General features: G+C 37.6%; 1 protein-coding gene across 3 annotated transcripts; it reads right to left on the bottom strand.

Moving 5' to 3' along the window:
* Positions 1 to 1835: 1835 nt before the first annotated feature.
* Positions 1836 to 21479, bottom strand: LOC103990421 (protein ARABIDILLO 1-like). 3 transcript variants are annotated; one of them, XM_065191198.1, is made up of 13 exons: positions 19760 to 21479; positions 19525 to 19683; positions 19371 to 19451; positions 19158 to 19289; positions 15967 to 16109; positions 15553 to 15640; positions 9894 to 9988; positions 7546 to 7609; positions 5977 to 6152; positions 5158 to 5379; positions 4075 to 4159; positions 2246 to 2435; positions 1836 to 2121 (listed from the first exon to the last, which is right to left on the bottom strand). In XM_065191198.1, exons 1-12 carry the CDS (start codon positions 21221 to 21223, stop codon positions 2259 to 2261), a joined length of 2886 nt encoding a protein of 961 aa, XP_065047270.1. In that variant the 5' UTR covers positions 21224 to 21479; the 3' UTR covers positions 1836 to 2121; positions 2246 to 2258. The 3 variants fall into 3 exon arrangements, with proteins under 3 accessions (XP_065047270.1, XP_065047269.1, XP_009407823.2); XM_065191197.1 differs by having other exon boundaries at positions 1836 to 2153; XM_009409548.3 differs by having other exon boundaries at positions 1836 to 2435; positions 15967 to 16094; positions 19760 to 21477.
* Positions 21480 to 22148: the final 669 nt, after the last annotated feature.

The following is a 22148-nucleotide window of genomic DNA, read 5'->3' on the forward strand; positions in this document are numbered from 1 at the left end:
CCCATAAGAGACATAAGATATAGACATGTGAGTACTAAAAAATAACCAAATTAAATCGATCAAATTGACAAGTATGTTTGATCTTATCAATGTTCTTTATCAAAGAAAGCTCATTTTATTCTCTTTAGTATTATTATGATTGCCATGGATTTCCTCATGAATTAAATGCATTCATCATTGTATGTTTCTTAGTTGCCTCCCTAAAACCTGTGGCTACCAAGCATCTCCAACTACAATCTTGCAAGCAAGCAATACATCGGGGGGCCACCCCACAACATAATGCTAGCAACTTCGAAGCAACAAAACCTGATGCTATCCATCTTCTTCTTACGGCGAGGGAAGAACAGATCAGCAGCATTATTGGGTTGGAATTGAAGGCTTTATTGTGCACCTACCTCCTCCTCCTCCTCCTCCGGTCTTTCACCATCTCGAGGACCACAGCTTTCAATTCCTCCCTCAAATATGTTAATTTTCTTATATAAGATTGCTCGTTTATGATTTTGGTAAGTCTGGTGCATCAAATCCACCTTTTTCATTTCTATGTTCAATCAGGTTAATCATACAGCTGGAGAAAAGGAAAGCCAGATATGTGTTGGTGTTGTAGAGAGAAAAGTAGATGCTGGCTGCTGTGCGAGATTGGCACCTTCTCGATGGTTAGTACTCGAATGAATAAAGTGCTTAGGAATCCCTCGGAAACAAACATTGATGCGATGGTAAACGCAGAATGACGACTTGATGTGTCGTGGGGTATGGATCTCGACATCCCCCGTCGCCGTCGCCGTCGCCGTCGCCATCGAGTTGTTGTCTTCTTTATCTTTATTAGTTTCTGTACTTGCATCTGTAATTACACAATTCCCTGCAAAATTAACTTGATCCTAATTATCATTTGTTTTCTTGGAGTTTTATTGTTATTCCATCTATGTTCAAAGATGAACCATACTTTCTGCTTTGCTCCTATGATTATTAGATGTGAAATTTAGTTTCCATTATTGCATAAAACACAATTGATGGAATCTAATGTAGTTTAGTTTATGAACTTTAAAGTTTCCATTTTAGTTTCCAATGAGAGGTAGTTATTAATGAATCTCATATCACCACGAGAAAATCAATTGATTAGTATAAGAAATTAACCTTCTATTAAATATATTTTTATATAAGTGATACAAAAAAAACATTTTAACTAAAGGTTGAGCTAAAAAGATAAACATCAATTGTGAAGTCCAGTCAACTATGTCAAAGGATTAATCGACAAGATAATCGAATGATGAGTAGAGGTTCTATCGAAAAACCAAAAACATAAACACATTTCCTGAGAAATTACTCGAGCTTAATTTAGGCAGGAGAATTGGAAATAATAAAAAAAACTTACAAATATAGCATGAAATGAAAAAAGAAATATCAAACTACTTTCAGCTCGGAATTAGCAATGCTATTCTCTCATCTCTAATGGGGATTGGAGTTTGTCCAACATAACATTTTCCTTTTTTCATATATCATGACTACTGATTCTTTCCTAAATTTTTTTGCAAGTTAATTCATCAAATCAGTTGAAAGAACTTGACACACAGAAAACTAAGCAACTACGGTCGCAAGCACAAGTTGCAAAGCTGAGGGAAGGACAAGCAGGGAAAGAATTAGGGGTTTTCTCTTCATCTCTGAATGAACCAAAAGTCTTAGAGAAGATAAGCCAGCATTAGTTGATCTGTAGCATCTTGTAAATCCAAAAAAAAAGAAAGAAAACCTCACATCACATGAATCAGTGGGTTATTGAACATGCAAATTTTCCGTCAACAACAAACACAATGATATCGATCCATATATCACTAGCACTAAAGTTTCATGAGAAGGCCGAAACACTTGTTATTAATCTGCCTCGTTTAGCCTGGAACAGGCATCAAACATAGTGTCTAAATGAATGAAGTGCAAAACTTGAGACTAGTTTCTTTTAGCCACTATCACCTCTTGTACATGCCAAAAAAACTTACAAAAAAATACACCCAAGCACTAATGTGGCTGACAAACCATGCAAACTTACAAATGCCTAATTAACACAAGCCCCATTTGGGTCTTATTGTTAAGTATATGAACCAGCGAAGGAAGGAAATCCGAACTCTCCCTCCCCTGGAGAAAGGAAAGCTTTATGATTAAGAACTCTGCATTTGAGTGAAATAGAACTCATGTGCATGCCTCGTTTCATGCTGATACAAGTTGGAACTTTTTGATCTACCTATACAATGAAACCTACCTGTTTGTCTGACTTATGTTGATGCTTCTAGTTGGTGGTGTTCAAGATTCCTGAGAACTATCCTTGCACATATTTTGGCTTCAATGGGAGCAGTGGTAGCCGCAGCAGCGGCACGAAGGACACGTGCTGCTCCAGCTTTCTGCAAAAGGCTGGCATGGTGTGCTGCATGCCGACCTCCAGGAATAGTGAACTGCATTTTGAGGATATAGCAACAAAGAATTGTTACAAAAGGAGATGAACCATGAAGACTCGGTTGAACCCAACAAGCTTTAGAGAGAACTTCCAAGACAATATCCATCATTGTCAAACAAACTTAATGTGCTCAAAAGTCCCTTGGATGACAATTAAATAGATAAGATCAATTTAAACTGCAGCATATATAGTTTTTCCCAGTTCTGGCTTCTGGATATAATATAAATTCCAGAAAATATTTTTATAAGCAAAAATGATTTTGTCAAAATATGATATTAGAAACTCACTGCAGGTTAAGAATGTGAAAGCATGTAAAAACTATGGAACTTCTTAATGATGCAATAAGAGCACAACTATTATTTGAAAATTATTTCTTAGCAATACGTAGCGTTGACCAAAGAACTCTTTAACCTCATTACAAGTATCAAGGAATAACACAAGCATATCATGAATTACATAATAGACTATTGCAGGTATAATTTTGTAGTCAGTTGAGTCTAAGCCAAATATGAGTTTTAAGTTGGAAGTTATTTAATTATTTATTTATTTTTGGATGAGCATCACTTAAGCCTGGTTTTAAAAAGCCAGGAAATTCCTTGATAAAGGTCATTTATTTAACGAATCCACATATGCAGAGGGAGGCATATTAACAAATGATTTCAATCTGCATGAAACAATTTGATAGGATGACGTTTCTTTCTTGGGTATTGACCCTGCTTATCCTCTTCTATGCTTCCTCTTCCTTTCATTTATTCTTCTCTTGTCAATGAACTAAACAATCTAATACTTGATCCTAAACTGTCACATCATTTTAACCGTTTACACTAATTATTCTCTGGTGATACAGTAAGGCTGCAACGTGAGGCAATGTTAACAAGTATGACCATGGACAATCCTGCCTCTTGGTAGCCATGGCCAGCATGTCGAGCACTTAGGGCCATCTCCAGGTTGGTGCCACATTGGGAACTGGCCTTGCTAGCATCATGAATTCATGGTCAAGAATTTGTTGTAATCAATCCCAGCATAATTTTAGATAACCTTGGCAAAAGCAGAGACAATTCAGTTTTCCACCAAGATGTGGAGCTCAGGTTGAAATACCAAGGCAAAACCTTGGGGGTGGCGACGGTATGAGGGGGAGATGGGGAAGAGGGTGCAGGGTGCCATTCTGGTTTTCCACCTAGACAAGGGTTGGCACTAACAGATAATATGTCATCCAAGCAATCTATCCCTCCAAAAATTATTGTGGTGTGGTCTTCTTCCATATATTCTCTCTAAACATTCATAGCATTTATTCCCTATAAACTATTAAATTATAAGAAGACTGTCTTCCAACTAGTTCCCACCTCTTCATGGTAAAAGCATCCTTCTATTTTTCTCAAAATTACTAGCTCAATGAAGGTAACCTGTTTGATTCAGCTAAGAGGCTAGAGTTCTACAACAGGTCAGCTGAAAGATTTTGAGAGCTTGAGATGATTAACACCATAATTAATCAAACATGAGTTGCATCTCTAAAAGAAGACAGAAGAGGATGATGACGGCGAGGGAGAGAGGGTTAGCAAGAATCCAAAATCCCAAATGTGTATCAACCATCAGAAACACAAGACACTTTACAGAATAATACAGTCATCGTGCATTACCTGAAGAAGAGCAAAAGCAGCACAGGCACGAAGGACAGATGAAGGATTCCGTAGCATGGCAATATATCTCCCAATCTCAGCAGCACTGGAAAGAAGATTAAAAAATAATACAAACCAAGGTAAATAAGATTCTTTTTTCTTGTAAACTATATTAGCAGAATGAACATAGAACGCATAGAAAGGGTCACACCTTAAGTGGACAGAAACAATGCAAATAAATTCAAGAATGTCATTGCAAAACAACATAACAGCTTAAAATTTTTGGACAGATTTTGTGAATCACACAAGCCATGCAAGGTACAAAAGTTTTACATCTGAACTATTTATCTAATCAGTTTAGGCATGCCTAGTTGCTTCAAAGACCTAACTTGGGTTAGAGGAAAGGCCTCAAACTTAGTCAAACATTTTAGGTTCAAGCAACCAAGAGCAACTGTATTTGCTTTAGACATTTAAATTTCACAAAACTAGGTACAAACTTCAACAAACATCATCCGCTTATCTAGTTATTGTTCCTGCTGACACCAGCAGTGCTGGTCATTCACCAAAACATGATGATGTCCCCTGTCAACACTTGGTGTGAAGTGGGGCACTGGCAGCATTAATAGGAAGTATCTCCCAACCCGGAACTCTTGTTAGAACAGACCACTTCTCTTCCAGCACTCTCTGTGCTACTCTAGCTTCCCCTCCAACATCCGCAAGTAATGCAGCACCTGCCTCAGGAACCCAGAGGTACCATAGTGCTTATCAGAAGAGGGAGATGAATTGTCAGAGTTGGCGAAGGCAAAACCTCAAACTCCTCTAAATATAAAAAAGACAAATTTGGATAAATATCCGAGCAAGTGAATAGGCTTGGAATGAATAGCAATCAACTAATAATCATAGTAAGTGCCTAAATGTGTATTAATACCGTCTTGCTGCAGTATGTAACAGCTGAAGCAACCATAGTGCTTACAGTAAAAAGAAAAGATTCATAGCTTCAGCACCACCAAATTTCACAATTCTGTAAACCAGTGTTAAATTTAAATTTTCATCCGTCCTACGCTGAAAATTATAATTTAGTAACTACAGAATACAAATGCAAACCTGCATCTCAAATGACCTGCTTCTTGTATACGAGCTGCATCCGCTACCTGTGCCAAGGCTGCAGGAGCTGAGGATGAGGCAGACATCGAGAAAACTTGTGGATCTGAAAAGGTCAACACGAAAGCTTCTATATGCTTCGATGCCATCCTTCTAGCCCCATCAAAGTTAACACTCTTCCAATGACCTTCTAATGAAGAGCCAACTAGTGCAACTTCATCCATTCTGTGAACACAACTAAAGTTTGAAAAAACAAGACAAGAACGGTGGGTACAATAACAGAAAAATTAACAGGGCAAAATAAAAGTTACTAAAGCTCCACCAAGATGGAAATTCAGTAGATCAAAGAAAAAAGATATAAAGGAGCCATAACCAACAAAAAAAAGTTTTTCTTCTCTTTTCTTTCCCCCGTACACCTAGTTGAAACATGCATAATTTAAGAGGTCACAAACCATCCTTTCATTTCAGCAGATATATGCATACATAGGAATAGGACCATCTAATAAATCTATCCTGAAGAAACATTGAGTTCGACTCAATTTTCTGCCTTTTCGAAGTCAAATCAGCACACGAATTCTTATACATATGCATATTTATAAACTACATATTTAAATATATCATTATGTGCTTTCATGAAAATTAGAATCGTAATTCTTTAACACCTGCAAGGCTAAGCAGCAAAAAGAAACTTTAAGTGCTTATCCCCTTAGTAAATAGGAAATCTTGCGACAACTATGTCGATATGGTAAATCAACATAAGTGGCTTAACCTTTGAAGATTAAAACATAATAGATGACCAAGAAGGAATATTTCAATTAGTACCTTCCATCAAACATGTAAGCAAGTGCCAATGCAGCCATAAAACGAGCCATTTTTGATCCAGATGATGAACAAAGATGTACAAGAGCTGGAACCCCCCCTTCTTCAATTATTCGGAGAGCATTACCAGAATTAAAAGCAAGATTCCAGAGAGCCCCAGCGGCAGTCTCATGAACATCCTGTACACAAAGAAAGTATGAAGTACTCAGACACAATAATTTCTAATTCTTGATGATTCTCAATGCTAGAATTATTTAAAGGTTAAATAATATTTAAAATAAATTTCTAAGATAGTAATAACAGTTATGTTCTTATTGCATAACTATTATTGTATAAGATAGTAATAATTTCTAGTTCTTTGGCCAACGCTACTTATTGCTAAGAAATAATTTTCAAATAATTATGTTCAATAGTCCATTTCAATAACAAAGAGAATAAGAGATGAAATATGATACCTTTTCCATCATTTTTTTCATTTTTCAATTCTTATGATAGAACCTTGTTACTTAAGGACAGATGCTTTTCAAATTACATTTTTGGCATTGGAAAATCCACATAACAATGTCTGATGTGTGGTATCATGAAAATTACTAACAAAATATATCACCTTTTTTATGCTTAAAATCTCAGACTACAATGTTTTTAGATTTTTCCATCATTTAAATGCATATATACTACCAAACTTTGAAGAAGAGTTTACCTACATAACTCTGTATATAATCAGGATTTTAGTTATGCACTAAAGTTACGCACTTTTAACTTTTTAAGTACACATGCAACAGCACATTCATTGTATCAATTCATTTAATTCAATATTGTGGCCTACTGAAAGTCCATATATATTATGCTAAATGAACTTGTTAGCAGCTTTGATCTTCTTAGTTAAAATTAGCTTTTCTTCCAAGGGATAGAACAAAAATTATCACATGCATTACAATGGAATCTCATGTTGATAGTTAAGCACTCTTCACTAGCTATAAAAATCAACCTTTCAACTTTGATACCGACTTATCATCTTGTACATATGAAAGTATGAAGTGCAAGGAAAGACCTAATTAAAGACAATAGTAATAACTATATATGGTTAATTACCAGAAATTTAGTATCTGAAAATCCAGCATTGCATGCCTCCCAGAATATATGGTAATTTTAAATGTCAATTTAATTCATATAGCATTGTTTTCAGCTTTTCTGACAGCATGCACATTCTCATTTCAGCCTCACAACTTATAGCAGCAACAAACTTGTCACGAGGTCAAAGTGCCAGGATGGCAGATATCAAGTATTGCAATAACAACAACTATCTTGTTCAACAATTTAGGCATGATGGCTTCAACCAACAGCTAAAGAAATCCGAAATAGTTACAACCTCATAAAAGATTTCCAATCTGAAAAATCATTACTTTTTAATAGACTTCAACAATTATTCCAATTTGGCACCTTCAGGTCTAATTTATCAAAATATCCAATTCAGCATAATACTTCAAAGTTTCAAATCAAACGAAGTACAGCATCCATGGATAGATCCAAAAAAAATTAATTGAACGTTTCCAGAGATATAACACAACTTACTTCAGCATCTGAGCGTGCCAATGCGATTAATGGTGCAACACCACCTTCTCGTCCAATTGCGATGCTAGATACCATAAAGAAATACATTAATAGAAGAAACAACAGAAAAAATTGAAGCTGGAAAATAAACAATTAAAGTTACAATCATGATTCAGCGACTATCAGAAATGAATCTTTCAGAATAGATAAGGTCTAATGAACCGAACCGAACAATCCAGTCTGTTTATTAATTGGCTCTGACTCAAGCCCAATCCTTGGGCCACATTATGGTCCAAGCTCTTCCCGGAGCAGGTATAAGAACTTTTAGAGCATATCGCATATTATTATCTTTAAATAAGAAAACACCTTGAGATGAGAAACAAAAAATAGGAATTTGATGAAACCACTTACTGTGGCATACCAATATTATATAAATATATGTTGCTTCACAAAGTTACACGGCCTTCCTTTTCTCAAATCCAGTTGCAGATGATGTTTATTATTAAGGTAATGATAGCCCTCTCAACCCTGAGTAGCATCCCACAAGAAGCAAGAATTTTGACCCTGCCATGCTGCAGATGAAACTAGAGCATATACCAGATACAACCAAGGCACAGAGGAATTCATGGTACATGGCAGCATGCACCATGTGAAAAAGCTAAGATGTCATCAGTGGACTTTGGCTGGAAAATGGCATTTTTGTGTTTGTATACTATGTCATTTAGTTTCACGCAAACGAGTGGCAGAAGTGGACTTTAGCTTAAGTGGGTTTACTTTTGGTGTTTGGTACTTAAGTGAATTGAAACTGAAATCCAAAAAGAACACCCAGTACAGAAACTTGACTTCAACATTTACAAACTCAAAAAAAAGATTCTCAAGTGGCATGCAGTAACATGGCTTCATAAGTCTAACTTAAGATCATATAAATTGCATTGCATAATGCAATCAAAACCAGTTAGATGCTAGCTCTAAAACCCAAATTCTTTTCAATCTTAACCCAACCTAAAGATCACAAGCTAGTCAAACTTGACAAAATTAAACCCATAACAGAAAAAATTAGCTAAAACCAACAAAAGTATCCTCAATTTGACTTGTTTATACTACATATACCCTAACAAGACCTCATCCTCAATTTAAAAACTTGATCATCACCCGCATAAGTTCAGGCAACTTGACTTATGAACCAATTCTTAATTTCAGAAAAATCAAAGCAACACAAGTTGACATAGGCCAAATACTTATTTTAAAACCTGACAGAAAAAACTTTATGTGGAGTATCTATTTCCAGTTCAAATTTCCATTACCCTTGCATGAGTCCTGAGAATTACGTTTCTTCTATCCATGAATTGAAGACAACAAACTTTAGTAATTACCTTGCAAGTGCTTCTACCTTTTGATCATAATTTTGTAGAAAATTCACACCCACTAATGACATAGTTCACACAATTACAAGATATCGTGGATCAAAAATAATAAGCCAAGAAGTTTGCTCTCCAGTCCACACCATCAAAGGTGTTCTTATCCGACTTAACTATAATTTGGACCAAAAAGTATAATAGATTAGAAAGATTGAGAAATACATCCAGCTCACCATTTTATCACCATTTTAGAAGACATGGTAGTTTTCAGCAATCTCCTTCCAAATGAGTGAATGCTGTTGTAGAGATCACTATCTCCTCTTAAACACTAGACTTACCTCAAGTAAAATATCCATAGGCATGAGGAGTTTATTGACTACTTTTAGTCATTGCTCATCATCTCAAGAAATACATTAGACAATATATGAGTAACTGATCTCTAATATTATTATAACTTTATTACAGAACATGATCTGCAGGTACCACCAATGAATGGCATTTAACCCGGACTAATACAAAAAGGGCAGTAAGTACCAGTCCAGTTATGAACCAGTACCAGGACTGCCTCCATTTCAAGCAGTCCAGCCTGCCCATATAGAAAGGAAACAACAGTTCGTGTGATAACCTTGATCACTTCTCTAGTACGCCACATGGTCGCCACACACCGCCTTTCCCATGCACAGCCACACACCTCCACCATGACCTTGTAACACCTCTGCCGCACACAACTTCTCAACTTCCTCCTCCTTCTCCAATTTCCTCTTATTTTCTCCTTCTTCCTTCTTCCTCCTTTCTCCTCTTCCTCCACCAACCCTTCCTCTTCTCCTTCCTTTTCTTTCTGTTTGAAACACCAGTACATACCAGTGTATCAACACATGGTACACTGACCCATATGTACCAGTCCGACCATATCCGTTCCAGAAATGGTGATCCTTGGATACCACATCATATATCAACAAGTGCAGGATCAACAAATCATATCACTAGCATCTTAACTACAAGTGATATTACCTATTAGCTTCCGAGACTGACAAGCCCCACAAAGCTCCAGCAGCCCTTTCCTGAAGTCCTTGAGAAGCATTTGCACATGCATGTGCAAGAGCTACCTGTAAAATTAAACGAAAAAATATATTGAACTAACAATGTGAAATTTTATCTACTGAAAAGACAATATAGAATATCGATCATGGTTTGAGTTACGAAAATAACCTCTCTAAATGAACATTGACCTTATCCAAATCCCACATTAGGTTTGTGTATTTAAAAAAACAACATAGAATCCAATCAGTATGAAGATAAAGTATAAGAGATACTGAGAAGAAGTGAAGCTATATAAATTGGGCAGACAATTTAAAACCACCAAGAAGAACTAAGCATTGTGTTAATAACTTGAATCTTAGGCTTAACAAAGAAACTAAGTATTGACCAGTAATCAGAACAAGCAATTCAATATATAGATAGAAATGATTAGTATGACACATCATAACTGAGTCCGTTAAGTGATAAATCTAGAAAACAAAAGGACACAATTAAGACTGAAGATAAAACCCTCTTGCAATGGATGAGTTCAATTAGTGAAGAGTAAAAAATTAACTAGATAGTTTTGCTAAAGTATTACAGAAACACAGACTATTTTGTCATTAGGCTTATCTCAGCTGGCACATACCATGTCAAGCTGTGCCAAGGTGCTGACATATTGCTAGACCAAATTTAGACATGCCAGTCAATACACAGGTGTGCCGACTAGCACAGTACAATTCCATTGCAATACATCCATGCAACGGAAAAGGCAATCCTTAGGCAGGAAAAGAATTATTGTAAACAAAGGAAAAGGTAACATACTAGAATGGAAGCTGATTTTTCTTGTATCCACTGCTATCAGCCAACACTATTGTCATATTTCATTTCTCAAGATCCATGTATCTCGAAGGTACTGAATAGCTTGCTGGTAAAAGTCTTTGTCAGGTCATCACAAGATTCTGCGATCAAAATCCGCTTTCACCACTTAAGCTAAAAATCTATGTACCTTTTTAAAAAACTAAGAAATTTTTTTATTACATTAAATGGTGTACTTTATGCTCTCACATGAATTTGAATCTAAGACATATCAATTGTGCAACAATGCACTCGTTCTCACATGAATTCAAACATAAGACCCATCAATTGTGCAACAATGCACTAATCAATAAGATCTCCAATGTACCTAGAATATTTGCCTTCTATAATATACTTTGTAAGAAATGGGTTCAGTGCCTATGCTTGATCTCTACGGTCTTCAGGAGATTGTAAAAAATTCAATTTCCCAGAGAGAAAATTTCAACAAACTAAATAATTCATCAAAGCAAAACTTAAATGTATATAGAAGTTACAACATGAACTTCTACTGCTTAAAATGAGCTGTCATTTTCTACCAAATAACACTATAACCACAGGCAAACACATAAAAAAAAATTGAGGAAAAAAATTTATTATCATTAATTTCAGAATTATAATGAACTAAATAATGCATCAGAGCCACTCCATCCATCTACAGGGTGAAAAATGGTTAGGGAAGCAATATTGTCATTATGACTATGTATGGCATCGAGCCAATTAGAACTCACTTGGCTAGACCTACAGATCAGTTTGACTCATTAAAGATGGCTAAGCAATCAATTATTGGTTCAAATCATTTAATCATAATCAACTCGAGTTTCAATTATGTCAATAATTAGTTCTTTTTCTATACACCTAAATTAAGCTGATTTGATTAAGAAAAAATATCCAACTGATCATGAATTCTTTTACAATGATATTTTGTTATTATTATTTCAAACTTATCAAGAATTACCTAAATTTCATTCTTACTATCTATTTGCCCTTCGGGGTTAAAGATTTATGATGGTAGGCACGACTAGTTTTGGGGAAAAAAGATATGGGTGATTTCCCAGAAAAAAGCCCCTTTTTGTTTTTTTTCCAAAAAGTGTCCTTGTTTATGTTTTTTTCAAATGATGCCCCTTGTTTGAATGCCAAAAATACATCTAACCAGCCCCAATGGTACTTTTCTAGCCAATCTCGGAGACATCCTATGGACCGTCCAAGTGGATGGACTGGTCTGCAAAGTTGCATGGTCCAATCCATATGGTCTGCAGAGCAGTTTAGTTACCCAATGGGGAAAAAAAATTAGCATATTACAGTTTTGGGTCACCACAACAAAAACACTGCAAAGCTTATTTGAAAACACCATAAATAACCTCAACCAAATCATCTACAAACCTAAAAATTTGGTATTATAATGGTCTATGAGCAACGACAACCAAAGAGGCACGATATGATGTCACCTACACTTTTTCAATAGCTTTACAGCAATTTCAGCACAAGCCTCAAAACATGGCATTATGGTGGTGTACGAGCAACGACAATCAAAGAGACATAATATGATGTCACTTATAATGTTTTGTAATAGTTTTACAATGTTTTCAGCACCTCAACAAAGGCACTATAATACTATGTTAAAACACTGTGAGTCAAATGAAATAAAAACACACTAAAGACTATTTGACATATCATACTAAGATTCAAAAAGGTATTTATATCAGTTTAGGAACAACAACATCAAAAGTTTACCTATTTCGACCACCACAACAAAAATTCTGTAAACGACCCAAATGGACTTCCAACTTCAACCAAACCAACTGCAACCTAAAAATTTGGTATCATAATGATCTACGAGTAACGCCAACCAAAGAAACATAATATAGTCAATTACAGTTGTTTTCAACACCTCAACAAAAATAATCTAATGCTATTAAAAAAACATTATAACTGAGCCAAATGAAATCAAAACACACTAGAAACCATTTGATACAACATACGAATCATCAAGAATCCGAGAATGCACCAAGATCATCTTGGCCTTGGATCATTAGATAGATTCTTTAACAATAAACTAGATTTCAAAATCCCAAAAAAATAAATCTTGTGAATCTTCCAACTAAGCTAATATATTTTATTATTATTATTTTGATCCTCATACATTCTTGAATTATTTATTTTTCTTCTTTCTGGAGTATTCTTTATATTATATCAATGCTACTTTGTTGGGATTCTTTTATATTTATTTTATAGAAACTGTTAACATATATTGAAATGTTAATCGATTAAATATGTCAATGGAACCACAAATCAATTAAATTAATTTGTACAATTTTTATTTCAGACCTTTTTAAAAAACATTGTATTGATTTTTTTATTTATAACGCTATGAAATGACCAAAACATCATTTTCTTGTTTTAGAACTCAACTTAAGGTTATTGGCTACCTGTGAGTTTTCATTGTAACATAAACTAAAGGTAAGTAACTTGATGACCTGAGTAGAATAATTCCATATTTTTTTAATTCTTTTTCATATAAGCTTAATCTGATATTCTTTTTCTTGCACTGTTATTATGCTATAGATAATAACAACATGAATATATAATTTCTCTTGGATGATGCACTAACTGACTTGGAAAGGCACTCCTTGTACAAGTGCCTTCCCTCATACAGGAGCAAGAAGAAGAGGTTTTCTCTATAGCCCGGAAGTGATTTCCCGACTCAAGCAGCCTCCGGAAGAGTGATTGCCCTCAAACATAGAAGCAAGAAGGAAAGAGAGGAGTTATAGACCAAGGGAACGAAAACCGAGTATAGGCTTGGGGAATTAGCGAGTTCCTACTTGTAGTTCCACCTCACACCTCCCCTTGCTTGGGAAGGGAACGCTTGTGTTAAGAAACCCGTTGGGCTTAATAACATGCATTTCCCTTCCGTTTTATGCCCCCTGTAGTCAAATCCATCAAGTTGGAGTTGACTTCTATCGATCAGTGATTTAAAAAACGTTAGGCGTCAAAATGCGCCAAGGTCCAAAAATGCCCGAGGCGCTAAGCGCTCGCTCGAGCGAAATGAGGCACTAATATATAAAAATATATAATATAATTAATAAATATAATTATTTAAATAATAATATGATATTAAATTAAGAAAATCTTGCAAAATCATAATATCACATTAACAAAAAGTCTCAAAATTCAAAACAATAACAATAATTTCAAATAAATAAAAAATAACAGTATTAAAATCAAAATAATATATTATTAATCTAATAAATAAAAATATTATTACTAGTATACAATTAGCATTATACTGTTAATATATTGTTAACAGTATACTATCGAAGTGAGAAGAGTGTGAGTAAGAGGAAAATCGAGGCTGCTGACTAAGACCAACGGCAGCAAGAGCGGCGAGCGACGACGGTGGCAACGACAGCAGTAGCAACGAGCAATGACAGCGGCAGCGGGAGTGGCGAGCGACGACAGTGGTAGCGGTAGCAGCGAGCAGCGACAGCGGGAGTGGCGAGCAACGATAGTGGCAACGGTAGCAACGAGCAACGGGAGCGGCGACAGTGGCAACAGTAGTGGTAGCAACGAGCAGCAGCAGCAACAGCAGGAGTGGCGAGCAAGGTTAGGGTTGGGAAGTCGCAAGAGGAAGGTTGGTATCGGTGCTTTAGTTGGTTCGATTGAACCAACTAAAGCACCAAAGACCGAACCAGACCTAAAACACTAGTTCGGTCGCCTGGTTTAACCCGGGCGCTCGCCCGAAGCGCTCGGCGCCTGGGCTCGAGCAAGCGCCCAAGCGGCGCCTCTTTGAAGCGTGCTGCCTGGAAATGAAACGAAGCGCTCGGACCTCACCTCGCCTCGCCCGAGCGCCTATTGAAATCACTGCTACCGATATAGTTATAACCCATCGCATACCTGATTCGATCGTTGTTTTCGGACAAGTGGTGCTTTCCAGTCCAAGTTACTCCTTGCTTTCCCTCAAGTGAAAGAACCAGGCGATGCAATGAGGTCTTCTCTTGATCGTGGCCAGAAGATCCCATCCACCCAATGCCCCCTGTCTTAAGATAGAGAGTACCTATCATTACAAGCTCTATGTTAGACTACTCGCAAGGTCAGGCTTATTTGTTGAGTTCAGATGCTCTATCAGCCATGAGTATCTATCTCCTTTTGACACCGTTGTATGATGAATCTCATCCTCGGTACGAAGCAAGGGAAGGTGTGAGGTGGATCTATGGCCAACGCCCTAAAACGAGTTTTGAAGTTTGAACTCATAGAAAATGCATTTCAAGCAGGGGGTGGGAGATTGAATGGGTGTTAGGCTAAGAATGGGGGATCACTACTCGTCTCATCTCTCGTTTCAGAGCATGATACTATGGCCTACAAAATGTTCATCCTTTCCACAAATTTTGCTACCCAAAGATGCTACAAGATTAGAAACATTGGATACAAAATGGACCACTCTATGTCTGGACTACTTCCTTTGTCTATTACCTCAACTAGCAAATATTTAAATCTACAGATGCAAAAAATAAAGTATTTCGTTACCAAGTTGTTGCTTCTAATTATCAGGGACTAGTACATAGATAATTTCCCACCATCAAGCAATGTCAACAACAATGTCATTAGATTGCAAATTTCATCAATCAATCAAAAAGCAACAATGTCCTTAACCCTGACTATCATTATATATAATTTCTTGAGGTATCAAGAAAAAGAGCACTAGGACCCTTGAAAAATTATTTAGAAGAGGAAAACACAAAAAAAAAAAACAATACTCATATATGAAAAAGGAATGGAGTCGACGATCATAAAGATATACCAAGGCTTCAACTCCACCAGCTAAAGCGATAGCTTCTCGATTTCTATCATCAAATGATAAGTTCCATAAAGCGCCAGCAGCTTCTTGCCTGAGTGATTGATAAAAATCTTTCACAAGTTGCATAAACAATATTGAAAATGAAATATTAGTATTAACAAAGGCCAATTACACAAACAAAAAAAATCATCTAACAAAAAGAAACTCAACAAGTTAGTCTTCACACTTAAAAGAACTGCAAAAGCTAATTTCATATCCAAAAGCAAAAAATGAAAAAGAAAAAATGAACTTTAAATAAACTCATCTATTACACATTCAAAGAGATTTAAACTCCAAAAATATGTTAATACGATATAAGATGACAATTTACAAAAATGAATATGCTTTCTGAGCAAACAAATACAAAGGAACAATCACCTTACACCTTCATTTTGAGAAAAAGTCAATTGCACTAGTGCCTCAAGTGCACCCTCCTCTTGACCAACAGCAGCATTATTACTATTGCTGTCACCATGAGCTGCCAAATTGGCTAATGCTCGAGCAGCCTGAGAGGAGAACACCTGAATGAAGAAACCTTGAAACTTGAAAGAAAAACATGATCTTTGAACAAAGGGGATGGACTCAAACGAAACAAATGGTCAAACCCTTAAAATGTGCCAAAAAAAAGGACCATCAGATCTGTCATTGAACATATGCATTTTGATTTACACACCGTTTCACAATACATGTCGATGAGTAGCAGGTTAAACTTTAAAGCAAGTAGCCAATGTTCTGACCAACGGCCCGGATTGTCAAAAAGTTAAGAATCCAAAAATCCCAAGAAGATAGAAAGGAAGTAATACTGGTAACAGAACACATGGTCACATGAGAGTTAACAAAGTTGTAGCAATTAAATTTTCCATATTTAACCACATCAAAAGTAATATATAGCCTAAGCAACACAAAACAGCATAAATATAACCCAAAAGATAGATTGTGTTAAAGATTAAAGATGAAGAGTTAGAATATGATAAAGAAACAAGGTAAACAGTAGTAAATAAAAAACATGAGAAAAGAAGGCAATAAATGCAAATGTTCACTCAAAGCAAGTGTATTCATCAATATGAAGCAGTTATATCCTCCTTATTCTTATCACAGTCACAATTTCTTCCATAGAAATAGTTAATTCCTACATGAACTATGAATACAAAACAAATCAACCAAATACAGTGTTCTAACTTCTAAGATTCATCCAACCATCCCCAGATCTTCACAATATTTTGTATTTAGGACTCTTCAAATTTGGAAACAGATCACCACATAGAGCTCGATTAATTAAAAATAAATCAACCTTCTTCCCATTATCCTAAACATAAACAACCACCAGAAATGGTACCAAAGTCCGGAATATTATTCTGAAAGAAAAAATATAAAGCTGGCTAAAACTTACTTTTGCTAATTTCACCGCATCACCAAAGAACCTAATGGTTGAGCACTTGGATTGTTCAGTGAAATATTTCAAGGAACTGGTCCAATGACTTCAGAAATTATTGATATCTCTAAAATTGAGCCCAATCTACATTCTTTTTTTTCTTTGAATTGCTCAGTTTTATATCCAACCACTATTTTCACTAGCAAATAATCATAAACAATCACTTAACACTGATCTCGTGCATTAAGTTCTCACTTTTATCTCACCCCATGTACATGTATACATGTTGTACATATAAACATATCAACTGAATGTTTTTCCCCATCCTAACTAACCCCCATCACCACAAGAAAATAAAAGAGGTAAAATTTCATTTCACACCCAACATATTTGCAATATTCCTACATGAATCTTCCTTTACTAAAAGGTAACATACTACTTCATGGGTCTTTCCAAAAGATCAAATATGATTATTCTGATACCAGGGAAAAGAACATCATTTTCAATTAGGAGAAGTTGAAAACTTAATTTTCAAAAATATAGTGTTCAAAAACAAAATTGTCGCAAAAGGCAAGAGAAGTCTTTTCTAAGAGTTTTCCCCCGTCCAACATTGTCAAGCATCAAGATCTACATTGTAGCGCACCATTAACTCTCTCCCACAGCCTCTTCAACCAGTTTCCAGCTCTTCCCTTGTATCTCATTTACTTGTTCCATCATACGATCCTTATACAGTCCCTCCTCTCACACCCTTCCTCCAGCACCACCCCCTGCCATGCCCAACATACTCACTAACAAGATAGAAGTCCCTCTATAATCCTTTATTCTTGGTCAAGCTGTATCCATATGCAACCAACAGATGAACTCAGGTAATCATCCAATCAGATTGTAGAACACTATATTAAATGTATATCCAAAGAAAAAGGTTTCATGCATTTAAGTGATAATCGGACAAGTAGAAGAAAACCGGAAAGCATAATATTTACAAGCCATCTTGACCACAGAATTGCCAACTTCAAAAGGCATATTTATGCAATTGAAGAAAAATAAATCCCAAAGTGCACTCCATTACAGGTGCTAGGAGACAGTCTTTGGGTGTGGAAAAAACTATCAAATGTTTCAGTACCTACAGTTTCTTCTCTTTCTAGAAACTCCTTAAAGAACAACATACAGACATATCAAGAAAGTACAAGAACCAATCGAATGATCATTTTATGTTAGCAACAGAGCACCAAATAGTAGGGGCAGAAAATATATATAGCAAGTTTCCACCCGTAGCAGTATTAACATAGTTGTCGAAATCTATTATCAAGGGATTTGGCAAAAATGTTGCTACCATCAGATCAGCGTTAAGTCTTTTAAATTAGATGCATCTGAAGACTATGATATCAAGCAAGAATTGTTTGCAAGGAAGAAATGCAAATTTTCCCCTCTACTATTACATATAAAAACAGTGACAAAAAGTGGAATAATTTGGTTAATCATGGGACTCGAGTGTCTTTTGGGAATGCATATTCAAGCATTAGCTTAACAAGAGGTAATGATTCAATCTCCAGAATTGCCATTACATTTGAACCACCCAACAAGTAGAATCCAATTTTATCTAATTAGATATGATTAAACTACATACAACCAAAATGAATTTAGCATCAAGAAGTAAGCCATTTTAATAAACAACACTACAATGTATAGAAAGTATAAACTAATACTATCATCCTTAAGCAAGCATTTGTGCAACAATAACAAAGGCATAAAGTCCCAACTATTTAGGGCCAGCTACCTAGATCTTTTGCTACCATTGAGTTATGTAAAAAATTATAATTTTAGTTGAATAAGAGTATTTAAATCTTTATTATAGTTTCCAATAAAGTTTTCTATGTCTCCCTCTACCTCTCATACCACTAATGTATTATTTCACATCTTCTAACTCCAACATTTATAGGTCTCCCAAGCAAATCTCCATACAAGAAACTTACCAAAAAAAAAAAATCTCCATACAAGAATATGTTCTTTGTTATGTCGATGGACAAGATGAATGACTACAATGATTACATCTGTATTAAAAAGATTGAAACAACCCAAGTTTCATGCTTTGATGCATTAAAGCTAGTCATAGTAATACATCATTAAAAAAACATGCTCCAGGAATCACTGAAAAAGAAACAAAGAATAGCAAGATAAAACTAGAAAAACTTCAGACCTGTTCTTGCACTCCCTCAACCTTGCATGTCCTAGCGAGTGTAACAAGTGCACGGACACCACCGGCCATTGTAATCTCAACACTGCACTTGTCATCAGCAGCCAGATTTGCAAGTGCACCAGCAGCTCGTTCCTGCTTAAACATAAATGATAAAACAAGTACATTCAAAAAAATTCTTATATTATGCATGAACCGATCTTTAATGGGGCATACAAGAACTCCATCAACTCCAGATGTCCATTTGAAGATAAGATTCACCAGAGCTTTTACCCCACCAGCATCAGCAATGGCTGCCTGAAACAAAAGGCAACAGGATTACTGAGGCAAATAACAAAGGCAGGTCACATATATCCAGCATAAGGCACACCTTGTGCTCTTCTCCCACAGACAGGTTCCAAAGCCCTCCAGCAGCTTCTTCAGCAACCACTCTGTTTGAGGACCTTGCGAGATTAGCTAGGATACGTATGCCCCCTTCATCAGCAACTGCTTTTGCAACTTTGGAATTCACTGACAAGTTTGCAATGGCCTGCACATACAAAATATCTTCAAATAAACCTAACAAAATCACATCAGAAATCCAATCAAAGATGTAGACGCTCAACCTTTGCAGCTTCAGACTGCACACCCTCCTGAGAAGACCTTGCAAGTTCCAGAAGCAAGGGGATTCCACCATTTTGCATAACCGCTTCTGCTCTTGCTGGTTCCACTGTTGCATTCTCGTCATCAGTCACTACAAATATGGCCAGCCCAGTTGCTGCTCTTTCCTGTACATCCTCCTGAAAACTTTTGACTAAGCTCAGCAAAAGAGCAGCCCCTTGTCTCAACCAAAATCCATCCATTCCATTTGGATTACTCTCTGCCACTCGAAGAAGAGAGTGTGAGAGTATCCACTCCAGCCAGCTCATGATATCACTCAGGTTCTTATCCTCATTCAGTAAGCTTCTCCATTCTGCAAAAATACTCTGTTCCCTAACAACATATCCATATCCTTTGAAGAAAGAAGCAACCCCACTGAAAACGTTGGAGAATTGGGCAAGGAGCAGCTTTCCCTTAGTTTTTCTGCATGCTGTAGAATTATAGCTCCATTCCTCCTCGAATACTGCACAGTTGAGAGCGCAAAGTACCTTCAAAGTCTTTGACGTCGAGAGAAGTTTCAAGACAGCACTAGCAGACACATCCGTCCTTGAGACGTCCATAGCAACCAAGCTTGGGAGATTGCTCCATGAGAGGGATGCCGTAGACCACTTCAAATTCCTCGAGCCAGCCACCGACAAGAATCTCAGTGACACCACCTTCTCAAGTGCACCCTCATCGATTAAGCCACAGTCCAAGAACGCAAGCTCCGCCAATTGCGGACAGTGCTTCGCAAGGGCGTTAATGGCCTCGCCATGGACTTCCCGTATACCAGAGAGGCGCAGCCGCCTCAGCCTCGTGCAGCACATGGCTATATGGCGGACTGCATCGCTGGTGATCCTCATGCAGGGGTCCGGGCCGATCTGAAGGCTCTCGAGGGCCTCATGGCGCGCGGCAAGCACGGAGAGGGTGGCGTCGGTGATCTCGCGGCAGCAGTCTCCGGCAATCTCCCGGAGGCCGCGCGCCTGGAGGTAGATGAGTGCAGAGGCAGAGGAGGATCCGTGGAAGCGGAGCCGGCGGAGGTGAGCGCACCGCCCCGCGAGGCCGGCCGCGATGTCGGGGTCGCAGCGGTGGGCACGGAGGTCGAGCGACGTCCACAGGGAAGGGGAGGAGCCGAGGCGGCGCCAGGAGCGGCAGGTGGAGGCGAGGCTCGCTCGGTCGCGGTAATTGAGGCGGGAGAAGATCTGTACCACCGTATCGTCGGGGAGAGCGGTCCAGTCCACGCCCGCCGCTCCACCGCCGCCGCCGCCGCCGCAGCAGCAGCCGCCGGGCCGCGGGATCTCGCAGTGGTCGGGAGCCTCAGCGTAGGGCGGCGACACGGCGACCTTCTCCTTATCTCTGGATTGGGAGGTCCGCCGCCGCACCCTGCGGCTCATCGCGAGCAAACCGACTCGGGATGGAGGAATCCCCACACGACCGATCAGCTCTTGCATTCACACGAGAAATCGGCGGCAAGCAGCATCGGCATTTGGGAAGCGTAGTGTTTCGGGGCCGTTTCGATCGAATTCGGGGCGAGGGTTTGCGAGAAGATCGGCCGGCGGTGGGGGAATGCAAGAAGCTGGAGGAGATGGGGCGCTTCAGCTTCTCTCCTTAACCTTCTTCCCCCATCTCTTATTTCATATCGAGTTGATTCGATTAGGGGGAAGGGAATCAGTTGGCTTTAATGAGAGAATAGGGGAGGGGGAGGGAGTGGTGAGGCGTGTGGCGTGAGAATTTTGAGTTGAATCGACAAAATTTAAATGTAACATTAGTTTTAACGAAGCTGCTATTCCATTTGGGTTCAATTATCCAATGATTTCACTCTATGAAGACACACAGTTGTCAGCACATTGTCATGTTTTAAATATCATTATTTTTTAATTCATTATATTAAATGATGAATATGAAACTCTTATATGTGGATTTAAATTTAAGACTTATTATCTAATTAATCGAATTTCTCAATAAAGATATTCAATCCCTCATGTAGTAAAAATAAATTGGAGTTATTAGGCAGTAAATAAATCCTATCAGTTGGGTCATGATTGGGCCTTGTGAACATGGCTTCTTTGCTTTTGGGCTTGAGCTAAGAACTTGGCAAATGAATGATACTTTTACTATCACAAGTAAAAGTTTCAGAGCTCGAGGATCATGAGTTCTACCTTGCTTGCTTGCTATCACAAGCCATACTAGCAGTGACGATCGCCAGGGTTTTGCTGCTTATCATTGTTTCTTCGTCTCCCGAAATCAATAGCAGGGAGACAAAGATTGAACCTGATGGTGAATACAAACACATCACCATGCTACAGATCTCGAGTAATATCAATATTTGCTGAACTGTCGTCATCTCTCTTCTTAGTAACAAGATTCATTTGCATG

This window comes from Musa acuminata, chromosome BXJ1-7, assembly GCF_036884655.1.
Source record: "Musa acuminata AAA Group cultivar baxijiao chromosome BXJ1-7, Cavendish_Baxijiao_AAA, whole genome shotgun sequence".
Classification (NCBI taxonomy): Eukaryota; Viridiplantae; Streptophyta; class Magnoliopsida; order Zingiberales; family Musaceae; genus Musa; species Musa acuminata.

Bases quoted from the DNA above. Each gene is read 5' to 3' on its own strand.
- LOC103990421 (XM_065191198.1), bottom strand. From the start codon at position 21,223: ATGCAAGAGCTGATCGGTCGTGTGGGGATTCCTCCATCCCGAGTCGGT. The intron at 19,290-19,370 runs GTATGCCCCATT...ATGTTTAAGCAG, and splicing joins CTGGAGTTGATGGAGTTCTT to GAACGAGCTGCTGGTGCACT. The intron at 4,160-5,157 runs GTTTGCATTTGT...TCTTCTTTCCAG, and splicing joins GCAGGTCATTTGAGATGCAG to TGCTGCTGAGATTGGGAGAT.